The 15,375-nt window shown below is 36.3% G+C and overlaps 1 protein-coding gene across 7 annotated transcripts in view; it reads right to left on the reverse strand.

Annotated features, from left to right (window-relative positions):
- Window positions 1–1,131: 1,131 nt before the first annotated feature.
- The window catches only part of ABCC9 (ATP binding cassette subfamily C member 9), a 149,419-nt gene continuing 135,175 nt past the window's right edge, over window positions 1,132–15,375 (reverse strand). For all 7 annotated transcript variants that reach the window (XM_029205509.1, XM_029205513.1, XM_029205512.1 and 4 more), the window contains 5 exons: window positions 14,316–14,424; window positions 12,855–12,958; window positions 10,475–10,608; window positions 8,387–8,449; window positions 1,132–3,776 (listed from right to left, as the gene is read on the reverse strand). In XM_029205509.1, coding sequence (XP_029061342.1) covers window positions 3,639–3,776; window positions 8,387–8,449; window positions 10,475–10,608; window positions 12,855–12,958; window positions 14,316–14,424 — 548 coding nt within the window. In that variant the 3' untranslated portion in view covers window positions 1,132–3,638. The remainder of the gene's footprint in view (window positions 3,777–8,386; window positions 8,450–10,474; window positions 10,609–12,854; window positions 12,959–14,315; window positions 14,425–15,375) is intronic.

Raw genomic sequence — 15,375 nt, forward strand, 5'->3', positions numbered from 1 at the left:
TATGTCAGCGATGATGATACCTACGGGAAAAATGTGAAGGTGGCAAGGGGAGTTATCATCACAAGTAATTTGTCTCCCTTCCATATCGTGAAATATCATTAGTGAAACCTACCCACAATGACCACATTTACACACTGTAAGCATTTTGGAAATATGACTTCAAACTCAGCAGAATAACGTGCAAATGATTCAACAGGGAATTCAGATGTGGGTAGAAAAAGCTTTACATCTTTTTAAAACCCCTTAGGTCACATATTGCTGATTAAACCGCAAAAGAAAATCACGTTCAGAGTCCTTGTTTATACATTCTCAGCTAAGATTCAGTTCATTTCACTGTTTCCTTTATGACGGAACTAAGGCAGTTCATTCAATGACACTGAGACACTTGTTTTGGCAATCCAGGATAGGTTAATGTCAGCAAAGACAGGAAGCGTGTGGAAATCACCTCCAGCATGTTATGGCTCCATGTTATGCACAATAAAAAGAAATGAGAGTGGTGACTGAGGTAGATCAGCGATCCCCAAACTTGGCTAATTATGAATCTCATCTGAAAGCATTTGCTAGAAATACAGATATAAGCCCTTTCACTGGAGAGTTTGGGCTAGGTGGATCTTACTTATGCTTGAGCAAATCTTGTAAATGATGTATAGTTACTAAAGAAAAAATTAAACAAGTTACAGGATACAACCTCTTGGCTACTGTTTCTTGTTCTAAAAGGCTAAGATTAGAAGATTGCATTTAACTTTGGATAATGGATTAATAAGGGAATTATTATAGTAGTATAAGTCACATAACTATAAGGAATGTAGTACAAAATGTCATAAAAGATGTATTGGAAAGTAATCATAAGAACTAATCAATAAACCTTGGGGAAAAGTCCAGACATCCAGCTATTTAATTAGAGATGTAACAAAACTTATTGATATAGTTGTTCCACTTGATGGAAACTTCCCTAGAGCCTATATATAAAGCTAATAAAGTGCATGACTGTGGCAGATGTGAAACAAAATTGTCAAAGCATGATCAGGTACTGTCTTGTCAACTTGTGTTAATTTACATCTATTGATCAGTCATGATTGATCCCCAATGGTATTATAAGTGAAAGAATAATCATCCTTTTTAATTAAGCAAACAAAAAGAGTAATTTATTATATAATACCAAAGCAATATATTTTCACAGTAAACACAACACAGAAGGTGAAGAGTTATAGGCACATGGTGAAATTAATCAGTGGATCAATCAACTATACTTATTAGGGCCTGCTGTGGTCCAGGCACTTGTATTATATGGCAAGGGTACAAAGACAAACAAGACTTGGTCCCAGACCTCAAGTATCAGTTACTTAGGAGGGTCTTCTCTTCTCTAGTCTAGAGCAAAGCTGACTTTTATATTGATTGTGGGGAGCAGCATAAAATAGAGGATGCACAATCCTTTAAGAGGAGTATTTTTTCTCTCTCAACAATATCAATAATCTATTTTCACATAAAGATTTATGTATTTACTGCTTTTAACAAATATTAAGGAATTAAAATTGGTAAAATCGATTTGGTTAAGTGTAACATTTGTGAATGTGAAATTTGATTAGGTAAAGGCTGGTCTTCTTCTATATATATGTACTTACTTAGTAAAATATTATTTCAGGATAAGTCATTTCTATATTCAATAGATCATACATATAACACAATAAATGATTAAACAATTTAAAAAATCATCCTTGACTTTTCAATTTAGTTTTGTAAACAATTAAACATTCAAGTGACTAAAAGTTATGAGGAAACCAGTGACCACTTAGGTGTAAAAATGGTAAACGTGACTTTCTGTTTAGTGTAATTAGATATGCTTCTGCTGACGTTGCCTGGATAGCAGTAGAATTTACAAATATTGTGAGGGATTACGTCAGTGGATAAATGCCAGTTTCTCTGTGAGATTGAGGTATAACTTGGTAACAAGCATCATGTAAATTCAGCCTTACAAAGTATCTGAATGCCAGAAATACTTAGAGGAGATTGGTGGAATGTTTAGAAAATATTTTCAAGATCACATCAATAGTTACTGATTCTGTTCTGTTTAGATTTTAGGAAACAATAAGAGGATTTTTCTCCCAATGAAGTTTTATATATACAACAAAAGGTGACAATTTGAGCTAAATAACATAGAACATTTTTGTCCATCCTCGTGAAACTTATTTTAGGTAAACATCAGGCAAGCATGAATACACAATACATTAAATTGAACACAGAACTATAGGGACAGAGCATATATTCTCTGTTTTCGTCAATCATAATTCTTCACAATCTTACAATGCCCATGGATCCTCACATGAGAATCAATGATATTTATACAAACAGGTACAGAATTGCAGTAGAAAGCTTTGGCTGCTAGCATGACAGTGAAGGTAACTTTTAATATTTTTTGAATCTATTAATTTACATTTAAGCAAGCATAATACTAATATGTCATACATTTTAATGCACTGTGAACATGCACATTAAAATTAGAATAACACTTTTGATACACTTTTCACACGTACATTAAAATTAGAGCAGGAGCAAATGTATACATGTGTGACACCATTGGGCATAAATGTCTAAAAGAAGTACACTCTTCCACCTAGAAATAGATACTTGTTTTACATATATATGTACACCTACAGATGTATATGTATGTATGTATGTATACATATATCCTGTGGAAATAAGGCCACTTGCCTATGCTCCCTAATCTTGAATAATGTGGAATTTTAGGGCTTGAGGATCATAATCACATCTAATGATTAAATAAACCATAAAAAGCTGTAGCTGACCTGCCACTGAAAGGTTGAGCCTAATTACTCTTTGAACTTCAGTCTGGAAAGGGCCCAATATGCCTGATACCTTAAGAACTCTCCTCTTACTAGACAGGGAAAAATGGAACCTTGGGTATCATTCGTCAAATTTTCAAACTCTTTTCATGATCTTTCTAGTGCAGGTTTTGGCTTTACAGCATTATTATAAATGTGATGACTTCTTGGTGACAGGAAACAATTTAGATGAAAAAAAGAGACTGCTAAAAGAAGCATCAGTATTACTAATGTTAATGAATACGGAAAATATTCTCAGACCCCAGATAATGAATTTGAGGGTTTCACTTTCTAACTGGGTAGAAAAGCTGTCTACCTCTTATTTTCTTCCAATAACATCTAGAGACACCAACAAAAAGGAAAATATATTCTTATAAATCAGAGTACAATAATACTGAACACTCATTATAACTTCTATGCCTGAGAGATATTTACCAGACTTAAACATAGCAGTTGATTTACCACTTAAAGTACATGTTTTAATACAACCTGTTATTCTTAAAGGTGATGTGGCTGAATCTTTAGAAAAAAGCATCAGTAATAAACATATTAAGCAGTAATAGCTTGGAAAGCAAAACAAAACAAAAAACCAGGAAGAATAAATGTCAACGTAGAAAACACAATATTCACTGGTCAAGTGATATTGTCACTAACTACAAAATTCCACAACGTAACAAGTAAGCTTCACAAAAGCATATAAAAGTTTAAGATGCCACTTTCCAAAGGCCAAGCTGATGATCCTTTAAGTCTGTTATGACAGCATTATTTTAAACACACGTATGGTTTTAAGACATCCCTTCACATGTCTGCGCGAACAAAAGAAGCAAATACTCCATCTTCCTGGGCCAAGAGGCTTTCTGGAGTGTCATATTCCAAAATATTTCCTCGTTTCATCACAATAACTAGGTCTGCTGTCAGAATAGTGTGAACCCGATGCTGTGAGCGAAAAAAGAACAAATGTATTCGTTATAAATGTCAGGACACCAGCCAAAGCAAGGGAAAATGCATATTTCACTGATTATTCAAGGACATTTCCTTATCTTGGGAAGCCAGGAGGTGCAAGAAGCACAGCCCCTCTTTTTCTTTCTTATTTAAAGTACGATTGATTTACATACTTTTAAACACCAGCCAGTGTGGTCTTATATAGGCTGTATTAAATTGGGTGTAGCTAATATAGTACTTTCATCATTTTCATGGAAACGTGAGTAGGCTGACAAATGTTTGTTAAGTAATTAAATAAGAAGAGTCATCGTGAACCAGTTGGGTTATAGTTTAATCTAGACTAAAATTATCTCTTGAGTAGAGTCAATAATTCCGTGGGCTGACACACAATTTGAAGAACTCTGGAAGGTGGTTCAATTCTAGTAAGACCATGAGGGGAAGTCCATTCCGGCATGCAGTGTTAAAATGAATTATCCAGGACTTTAGGTAGGCATGCCGTCTCTTTGCCTTTAGAGATCACTGCCACTCATTCATTCTCTCTTCCCACATGGTACCATCTGGAGAGAAGCTTTGGTGTTAGTAATTCATCATTATAAAAGCTACCACCTACTGAGCATATATGATACATTAGGTACTCCACACAAATACTTGTTAATCATCAGAACATCCCTCGAATGTGGGTGTTATCTCTCTCCACTTTATAGGGGAGAACGCTGGGGTTCACAGAGATAAAGCCAAAGCGTATCACACAGATAATAAGTAGCAGAACCAGTAACCACACCAGACTTACTAACTTCAAAGTGTGAGCTATTTCCACCATTTTGTTGGGAGGATCTGGTACTTAGAGGATTGTTCACCTGTCATTCTTAGCATCATGGTTAAGAATGCAGGCTCCGGGGCTTCCCTGGTGGCGCAGTGGTTGAGAGTCCGCCTGCCGATGCAGGGGACACGGGTTCGTGCCCCGGTCCGGGAGGATCCCACATGCCGCGGAGCGGCTGGGCCCGTGAGCCACGGCTGCTGAGCCTGCGCGTCCGGAGCCTGTGCTCCTCAACGGGAGCGGCCACAACAGTGAAAGGCCCGCGCACCGCAAAAAAAAAAAAAAAAAATGGACTCATGTTTTGGTTGTGCAACCTCGAGCAACAAACAACTTTTGTATGCTTCACCTTTCACATCAGTGAAATGGTGGTCGTCATAGTACCTGCCTTGGAGAACGGTGGTGAGGATCAAATGAGATAATCCATGTAGAAAAAAATTCAGGACTTTGTCTGATACATATAAGCAAATAATAAATGTCAGCTACTATAATTTTTTTATCGTTAGGATTTACAAGGGAAAAGTCTTTGCCGTGGACCTTTTCACTACTCTTGCTAAGGTAAGTGCTGTCCCATAGAAATATAATGTGAGTCATAAATGTGAGGCACATGTAATTTTAAATCTCTTAGGAGCCACATTTTACAAGCACAAATAAACAGGTGGAATTTATTTTAGTAATGTATTTTACCAATATACCCCAAATGTTATTTCAACATGTAACCAATATAAAAATTATTAATGACATCTTTTACTTTCTTTTGTTAGTATTAAGTCTTTGAAATCCAGTATGTATTTCACACTTACAACACCTCTCAATAGGACCAGCCACATTTCAAGTGCTCAGAGCTACATGTGGCCAGGGCCCATCATATTGGACCTGGACTGAACAGGTCAAAACATCAGTATGAAGATGGGACTGCCGAACCTAGAAATATCATTTCTCTAGCTGATACACAGTCTTCCAAAGTGTCTTCTCCTAACAAACCAAAGTCCAGCCTAAAGCCATCCCCAGAAGCAAAGGCTTATCACTTGCCCTGAGCCATGCAGATGGGGTAGTCTCAATGCTCATGCTTTCAGAAAAGCGAGCAATCCTGGCTGGCACTCACAACTAGAGGGGAAAATCAACAGGAATATGGAATGTGATAAAGATGACAGCTTAGAACATTCACCACTATTTTCAACATCCATAGACAAACCTACATCATTCACTAAATACAGGTAATGAATGGTATATATTTAGGAATTATCACACTTTGAAGGATAATGTTTACCTATCTTTGAGAATGGGCCAGAGCCACTTGCATCCCCATGCATTTAGAAAAAAAATAAACATAATGAGCTATTTAATAGCTGCTATGCATTCCCTTCAAAAAAATTAGTTCTTCAATAACCATATCATAGATATTAAAAAAAACCTGGCTTCTAAATCCATAAACCGAATATTATAAACATTACCTTGATGTTCTAAAATAACGTTTAGTTTTAAAAATATTGAAACACTTGGCCTATAGAAATAAATATATCAAGTGTTTATTCTATTACTCCAAAGTATTTTTCACTTGGCGAAGTACGGTATCAATTGTCGTAGCAATGATGAAATTTTCAAAATGCTCCAGAGAAATTAATTTCATCAAGAGCGAAGAATAGATCACCTTCCTTACAAAAATGCCATGCACTATTTTGGGGTATGAGCGCTGTTTTTTTGAAGCCTGAGAAAGTTATCTTAAAAGTTATTCCACGATTTTCAGCGGCAGTTACCAAAAGTAACAGAACAACTTTTATCAGGGAAGGAAAACCAGTTACTCTTAACAGAGCTGAGGATTGTCGTACAAGGGGTCTACCACAAATTGGTGGAGTTTTCCTTCCTATAAGCCTGGTAAAAAGAGTTGATCCCACAGTAATCTGTTCTCCTCTACAGCTTTCTGTGTGTCCAGGGGAGAGAACTCTAGGTATTCTGGTGGCCACCTCCACACTGGTGGTCTTGAAATGAAGAATGGGTAAAAGATAGTCAAGTACACAGAAAAGTAACAGTGAATGTAGGAGAACAGAAATCAGGTAAGAGAACATAATTTTTTGATGAAAAAAATACAAATTATGCTCAAGTATCTTTCAGGTGTTGACTAAATGGGAGCACCCAACAATACCATGCTTCATGCAGAGTAAAGAAAACTAGTTCTTTGAGTAAACAAAGGTCTGTTTTTCCCCTTTTAACCTGCCTTTTTCAGGGGAGCAGGAAGGTCTTCCTTCCCATCTCTTCAGTGAGAAAATTCTGGAAAATATTATAGAAACATTTTTCAAGTTAGCCAATTCTCTCACCCATTAAGTCATTCACACTTTAGTGTGAATGAGTTAATCAAGTGACTCCAGGGCAGAAAGAATCACAGAGTTCACTGGGAAAGTGAGAGAAAGTGGATTTCTTTTTACTTAGGCCCAGTTTACAGAAGGTGGGCCCTGATGGGGAATCATTTCCAGCCACCTTGAAAAAGCTGCACTTCAAAGGGTACCCTTTCTCCCATGCATCATTCACAAAACTGGAAGCGCAAGCAAGCACTCCATACATAACTCCTATGACTCAACTGTTAAACTTAAGTAATTATTAAGTTAAACAATGCATTCTTCAGGACAGGTAAGGAACATCACGTGTACGGTACTTGAAGGACGCTTACAGAACATCCTCAAGGAAGAGCGAAATTGTTCCTTAAGATAGAGGTAAATCTGGGTCCAGGTTTTCCGACTCTGTCGTGCACGTGTACATTTGAAAACATATTCAAGTGCCTCATTTGTATTGAGCACGATGGCACCCCTGATTTGTATAATAATACCCTGTAGTTGGTTCCCTCAACACCTCCCTCCCCTCTAATCTCTGCCTTCTCTCGGCCTTACTGGGGGGAGGTTGCTAAGATAACTACCAGAGAATGGGCTACGTGGCAGAGTAGCTCACGATGTCTACTTGTTGGTCATCACCAAAGTGGTAAAGAGGCCATTCTTGACAGCGAGCAAGTTGGGAACAGTATCACACTCCACTAATATACCCTCAGATAAGACTAAAACAATGCCTGCATCCAAGATTGAAGAGACACGGTGCTGGAGAGAAAAGAAAAAGGGAAAGAAGAGAAAAGAATCAGCAAGAGGGAGAAATGTCTAAGCAATTCATTTAAAAAATAGTTCTGTTAAATGTAAGCCTAAATGTCAATAAGAATCCATCCATCTGCAAAGAGGAAGAGACAAAACCATGGCCTCTTTGAAGTAAGCTATGATGGGCATTACAAAGATTTAAGCATTTTTTTCAATTTGATTATCTTCTCTTGAGGACGAAGGCCCTGGCAAGGCAGAACAGCTGTCTCATTGTCTCTTTGCAAACAGCTAAGTAAATAGGAACATAGAAATTAGGTGCAAATAGTAGCAGACTAGGGAGTCAAACCAATGAATTTTGCTTCTGAAACTGATCATCAGACAATTCGATTATTAAAAAAAAGAATAATCCCACATGAACTGCCATCTGTATCTGGTGAAAAAGTACAGGCCACGACCTGCTGGAATCCCGAGACTGAGAATGTTCTTTCATTGTAACCTAGCAGAGGAAGGTAGGGCAGACAGCTTGGAAAAAAACAGTGTAAAGGCTTTCAAAGCATAGCTGTTCTTTTTTTTTTGTTTCTTTTTTTTGTACAGATACAGAAATATTAGCAGAGAAATACATGATTCAACATATTTTAATTGCTCAAAAATAAAGAATATTGAATCTTGGAAGAAAAACCAAAGAGCAGTAAATCAACTCTGTCGCCCATACTTACAGCTATTGTAACAACGGTGCGGTCTGCAAAAGCTGTCATTACCACTTTCTGCAAAATGTTTTCCTGCCAAAAAATAAATAGAGTCTGAATTTTCTCTGGACTACTTTCTCTTGCCATAATATTGATATTGTGTCCCCAAGAACAATGCTTCAACATGCCCAATCTCTTCCGAGAACTCTCACTGCTAAGTCTTCTGCAGAAGGCCTAACAGGGAGCAGTGCCCAGCAGCAAGCTCCGGCTGGCTTCTGTAGTGTCTTCAAAATGCAAATAAAACTCAGTTTATCAACTAGGAATGACTGATAGATTTATTGCCAGGAAACTGAATGAGGAAAATGAAACCAAATGGGTGTGGAAATGCTCACTTGAGTTATGCCATAAAAAGGATGTATTCAAAACTAATAAAACCCTAAAATAGTGTTAAGTTTTGTGTCAGAAAAGGAAAAAATAAAGTACATGCTAAAAATTTGGATTTTGACCCATAAAAGTACATTCCAGGCAGGAACTATTTTTATTCCCACCACAAACCATTGTTATCATTATATTTTAAAAGATGTCCTGGGTAAGGATTCTACCTCTCTCCTAGAAAAAAAGCTCGATTACCTAAGTCTTAAAGTGAAGGAGCTATTTCTTCCAATCACATGGTTTATTACCAATTAATTCATTCTTATTCTCCCTCTTTCTCTCCCTCTCATCTTTCCTGAGGCAGTACTATCCTTACAACAAGCCACAATATTGTAAGAACTTAGTAATTAATCCTAGTTTTGATGTAGTTATGTTTACTTAGTGAAATGGCTTCATTAGAAACTACTTCATTGCTTTAAATTAGCTTAACTCCGAGAAGGATATATAAACTTTGAATAGGTACTTTAACTGGTTAGTCTTAATACAAATAAATGATGTCAAATTAGCACCTCCATATATATGGCTCTTAATAATCTTGAAACTGTTTCACCTTTTTGGGTAGTTTTATTCAATCTAAAGTATACAGTAAGAAAAGAAATAAGGTTTTTATTTTTGTCCTTTCTGATACCAAACTTTTAATATCAAGTTAACTTTTATAAGAACAACAGTAATTGATAGCAGTTCAATGTGATATTTTCCCCACTCAGTCACAGCCTTCCAGACAGATCCTTCTTGGACATAGTTGACACTTTTTTTAAATTTAATTTTTCTTTTATATTGGAGTATAGTTGATTTATAATGTTGTGTTAGTTTCAGGTGTACAGCTAAGTGATTCAGTTATACATATACATATATCTATTCCTTTTCAGATTCTTTTCCCATATAGGTTATTACAGAATATTGAATAGAGTTTCCTGTGCTCTACAGTAGGTCCTTGTTGATTATCTATTTTATATACAGTAGTGTGTATATGTTAATCCCAAACTCCTAATTTATGCCTCCCCCTATTTGACACTTTTAAATGATTTCTTTCAAAAGGCAAAGTTTCTGCCTCGTTACCATGAATACATTGAGAAGGCCATTATTAATTCTAGCCAACATTAATTATAATGACTCCATCTTCAAATTGCATTAGAAAATGATTGGTTTCGATTATCAATAGATTCTATTAAATAGAGATTTGCATACTTCATCTTAGAACTTCCATGACACAACACTTGAATACTTGAATATAGAACAGTACTCTCATCAACTGAGCCCCGGAATTTTACTGTTTTGAGGATTTATCGAAAAGTGATGGTACTGAAAAAAATAGATATATGTGTATGTATAACTGAGTCACTTTAATGTACACTTGAAACTAACACACACTGTAAATCAACTATAATTCAATAAAAAGAGGTAGAATGGAGAAAAATAAAGTAAAATAAAATAAAACTAGAAAAAAAAGTGATGACAAATTTATATGATGTTTATTGGCAATAGGAGGTCCTTTAAAAGAAGAGTCAAGTCTCCTTTACTGAAATTCTGTTGTGCTGTTATCATTGGTTGATCAAGGAGGTGGCTGAGAAGATACTCAAAACAATAGTACTGAGCATTCAGAATCCAATCAGGAAAAATAAATTATAATTTTCACATGCATTTCTTCATCTCATCAATTTAAAGAAGCTTAGATAATGCACTCACTGTGGCCATGTCGATGGAAGCTGTCGCTTCGTCCATGATGAGAATGCTGCTCTTGCGGACAAAGGCCCTGGCAAGGCAGAACAGCTGTCTCTGTCCAACGCTAAAATTCTCCCCACCTTCAGTGACAACTGCATCTAAATCAAAAAAAGAAGCAAGGACTTCATTAAAGAAATGATACGAACATTTTCCTTGGGCAAAGTAGTGGAAAACACATTATGTCCTACAAGAACATGCTGCATATCACTTTGTACTGGTGCAAGGATTGGAAAAGCAAAGAGGAACTTTAACTGGGGAAAATTAAGATGATCCTGGGTCACCCTGTGTTTGAAAACAGGTGGTAAATTCCCTCCTTATAGTAGGATATAAAATACTGTTAAACATTTTAAAGACTGGAAGACCTTGGAGATTATTTAATTATTTAATATAATTATCCAAGGCCCAGGGAGATGATGTGGCTTGCCCAAGATCACCTAGTTAACTGGTAGTAGAGCTTGATAAGAAACAGAATATTCTCAACTCCCAATACCTGTTCTCCTTCCATTATATCATCCCCCTGGACTTTAAGCTCCTAGTGGGTAAGGACTGTGTTTGTTTTTGTTTATCAATGTATCCCCAGTACTTACCACTTTGCATCTGACATAGCAGCTGAATGAAACTTTATTGCATGGATAAATGAGTTATGTCCTCATTATAGTTTTTTTTTTTTTTTTTTTTTTTTTTTTGGTTTCAACCACATTTTATAAAGTACTACTGTGAGTTTAGCTTAAGTTCTATTTCCAAAATAATCTATATTATTAGGATTCAAACACTTTTTAGTAGGGCTCTGAGAGGAAATTTCTATTGATTATTGCCTCACTGCATCAAATTCTTATAATTTCTCATGCTTGGAGGCTATGCATCTATTCTCCAAATTTTAATGTATATAATAAATAAAAAGGAAGCGGGGCATGATGAATGTTCTTCACTAGAGTTGGCATGAACCAGATCATTATCAAACCACTGATGTAATCTTTATTAAGACAATGAGCATAAACAGTATTCAATTACATAGTGTAAATGCAATTCCCTGTTGCTTACACTGTACCATACCCCCAAAAACTATGCCCATGATTCAAAACAGGTACATGCAGATCTCATGTTAGTGAAGAGAACTATAAAGATGTAATTGTCTGCCTTTCCAATTATTAATGGGGGGAGGGCAGAGTCTCTAAATACCAAGGAAAAAAGGTCTGTAAGCATTATCACAAGTAGACTTTTCAATTTTTCAAGTACATTTGCTGGGCTTTCCAGAGCAGACATCAAAAATTATTATGGGAAAGTTCACCCAGACCTCTGCAATTACTTCCACGGTGACACAGGCAAAGTCAGTAAAACTATCCTTAAAGACACGCTGCCCCAATTTCGTTTGTGGGATGCCTTTTCCTTGGGACTAAATTATCATCATAAAAGGTATTGTTTTTGAGTCTCCTTTCCCAAATAGACTAACAAATAAACGTCATTTTATTTTGTGGGTTAATTAAAAAAAAAAAAACTAGATGCCAAACAACACAATCAATTTGGCAACTACATATTAGGTACTAAAATTAGAATACCAACCAACTATTATCTTTCCGACGCTTTCTTAAATGTGTTCGGGTTTTAAGGAAACAGAAGTCCAAAACTACAGATGTTCGCTTTTATGAATAAAGACTATATCATGAACTCTCTCTTGTTTCATTAATCATGTTGTTCTTTCGTTATTCACATTGCTCTTTTGTTTTTATCATCGGTTACTTGCCAGAAATTATACTACATCTGGGACTGAATTTAACTCAGGGATCGTTTGAGTACATGTTTCATATCTTACACAAGTACCCAAACTGATCCTGCAGCTAGGTAATAGAAAATAATGTCTTCCAAAAAATTATGTTATGTAAGTAAAAGGAATATGCCCTCCTGGCAGCAAAGAAAACGGCTGCTACTGTGGAGAAAATACCTGCTTCTAAATGGCACCAAGTACTCTTTGGACCTAACAGCCTTTTCAGTCCTCTTATCTACCTACTGAGGGTTAAGCATTCATGTAAATCATGTGAGCAGAATGACCACAAGGAAACATTCTAATTAAACCGATCTATATCCATCAATGGTGGAAAGACTAAAGAGATAAATGTATTAATTGGAATATTTTGGCCTGCTCGCCTAGAACAGAAGGTTATAAAGGTTTCATCCTCTTGCACCCCCTGCAAAAACACTAGATTTTGAAGTTGTCCTAATGACCTTTAGGAGATTATTTTAAATATAAGGAGATTTAACACTAGAATTATGTGATTCCAGCAAAAAATGTAGATATGTAGAATTCATTGCATATGTAAAAAATAAATGTGTCATTTAGAAAATATACCTAGACCTCCTGGTAGGGATTTGACCATATTCTTCAATTGAGCAATTTCTAGAGCTTCCCAAAGTCTGTCATCCGTGCATTTGCACTCCGGATCTAAATTAAATCTGTAGGAAAAAAATCAGTTAATTAGTGAATAAATTTTAAAAGTGATTTTTAATGTACATTTGCTTACTGCTGTTCTTTCCTTAAAATGTAAATCCTATTTGTTTTGGTTACTGCTGTATGCCCAGGATCTACAACAGTGCTTAGGATAGAACAGGCATTCAATTCATGCTTGATGGGTGAATGAACGACCTGAATGTTATGGGCAATGGTTTTCGATGATATCATTAGTAAGTTTAAATCCATGATAAGATTTGATACAATTCATTAACTTGGATACCTCTACTTTCATATTATGTATAATATAACTTGAATAGTGTCTAGCAAAGTATTCCTACAGAACTGACATTAAATACATAAATCTATATGGGAACGTGCAATGCTATTTCAGATGAGCTATGCTGCACCAACCACAATAACAATATTCATAATAAATATATTCAGAGATCTAGATTTACTATAATATTGCTAAGTAATCTGATATGCCCAGAACTTTTAATTAAAGTCATTTTACAATTGAATATGGAGCAATCTTACATACATCTTCTCTTCAAGACAAGGAATATTTAGTAAAAGGTGGCAAATACTTTGCAGTTAAGTAGATAGAGGAGGGGAGCAAGAGAGAACAGAGGGTGGATGGAATGAGAGCCATGATCTGGTGGATGATGACACAGTGGACTTTGGAGTTGGACAAACTTTATTTGGAATGGCAGTGCTACCACTTACTAAGTATACGAACTTGGCCAAGCTACAGCTTCTCTGAGGTTCAAAATCCTCATCTGTAAAATGGGGACAATAATATGAGCACTAGAGCAGTGCTCTGAGGATTTGATGAGATGATATATCAATATTTAAAGGACCCAGCAAAGAGTAGATACCTCCATTCTTTTTTTTTTTTCATGAGAAACCACAAACCAGGCCTGGAGAAGGCTGTAGCAGCTTCTTCAGAGCAATTTCGGCAGAAGGAGAAGTTGTGGGTGATGGGAGGGACTCAAGGTATTAACCAAACTCAGTATCTGCTGAGGCCAGACCAGACACACAGAGATAGGCAGGGTGTCTGTAGGGTGGACACCTCAGAAATGTCTGCCAAGAATCACTGTCCCCAAGTACAGAGGAAAAAGTGACGTTTGTAGGGTCAGATAGAAGAGATGAACTTCTGGAGGCACAAAGGACGGGCTTCTATAGGTTGATTTAGCCACTCTAGGTGCCCCAATCCAAACTGTGGGACAGAACATTTGACCTCATCATCTTGGTGACAAACTTTCACACCTACCTGAAAAGCAATTCTGAGTAAAACCCTCCTGTGAGCCAAAGGGTAAGTCCTGAGGCACATGGGTTTCTGCTGAATACGTCACCTACCGAATAGAACCGCTGAATAGTATTGGATCCTGCAGAATGATTGAAAGTCTAGAACGCAGCGTGTGCAGCGGCAGTTTTGAAATGTCTATCCCATCAATGACAATCTTTCCTGTTAAAGAAAAACAAAAATGGCGGCATGTAGTAAAATCACGAGTAAAGTAATATCTGTTTACAAATTGGAAGTACTTTCCTAGTTCAGAACTGAAATTCAGAAGAGGAAGCTTTCCATTTAAGTATTAAAAACATCATGATATGTCTCTACGAAAAATACACATTTTGGTGCTATCTGCTCTTATGTATTTTCTCCTAAAGGGACTTCCACTTTTTATGCAGTTTATGTGGTTCATACAAACCAAAAGTACTTTTTTCCCTCAGTGGTCCTCTTCCTTCCAATATTCCTTGATCCTATTCTTGGCTTTATTTTCCTTCACAGGACATTCTATATACATTTACTGATCTTTTTTATTGTCTCTCTCCCCCAACCAGAATACAAGATCGTTGAAGATGGGCATTTTTGTCTGTCTTATTCACTCGTTTATTGATTGAACAGCACAGTGCATTACAAGTAAGAAAGTAGATTCTATGACATAGGTATCACATTTTGGTGAATTTTTCCACACTGTACATAGACTTGCACAATCTTGACGTCCTTGCCTTTCCCTGATAGATTTATTTTATCATATCGCTTTGTGCAAAGACAATATTGCTCTATGAGATGAGGATGCCCAGAGAAGAATGGCAACTGGAGTCCCTTTTCCAGCTGGATTTAGACCTCAAAGCAGGCAAGATGTTAGCTTAAACTTTCTTTCAAGAATAATATATTATCTATTAAAATCTCAGTCACCTATAACGGTATTAAAAACAGTCATCATAGTCCTCATGGGGCCTGAAATGATGTTTCTGGACTCATGAGAATATGGCTAATCTAATACGTTTCATCATAACCACAGTTTTTTAATGAAAAGTTTCAATCAGTTGTCTTTGGATCATGTAATTGGCTTATAATGCAAATCCCACAGAAAATCCTTAAAGTATCTATGTCTTATTACCAGCCATAGAA

The sequence above is a fragment of the Monodon monoceros genome, unplaced genomic scaffold, assembly GCF_005190385.1.
Source record: "Monodon monoceros isolate NGI ecotype Baffin Bay Population unplaced genomic scaffold, NGI_Narwhal_1 Super_Scaffold_6, whole genome shotgun sequence".
Taxonomy (NCBI): Eukaryota; Metazoa; Chordata; class Mammalia; order Artiodactyla; family Monodontidae; genus Monodon; species Monodon monoceros.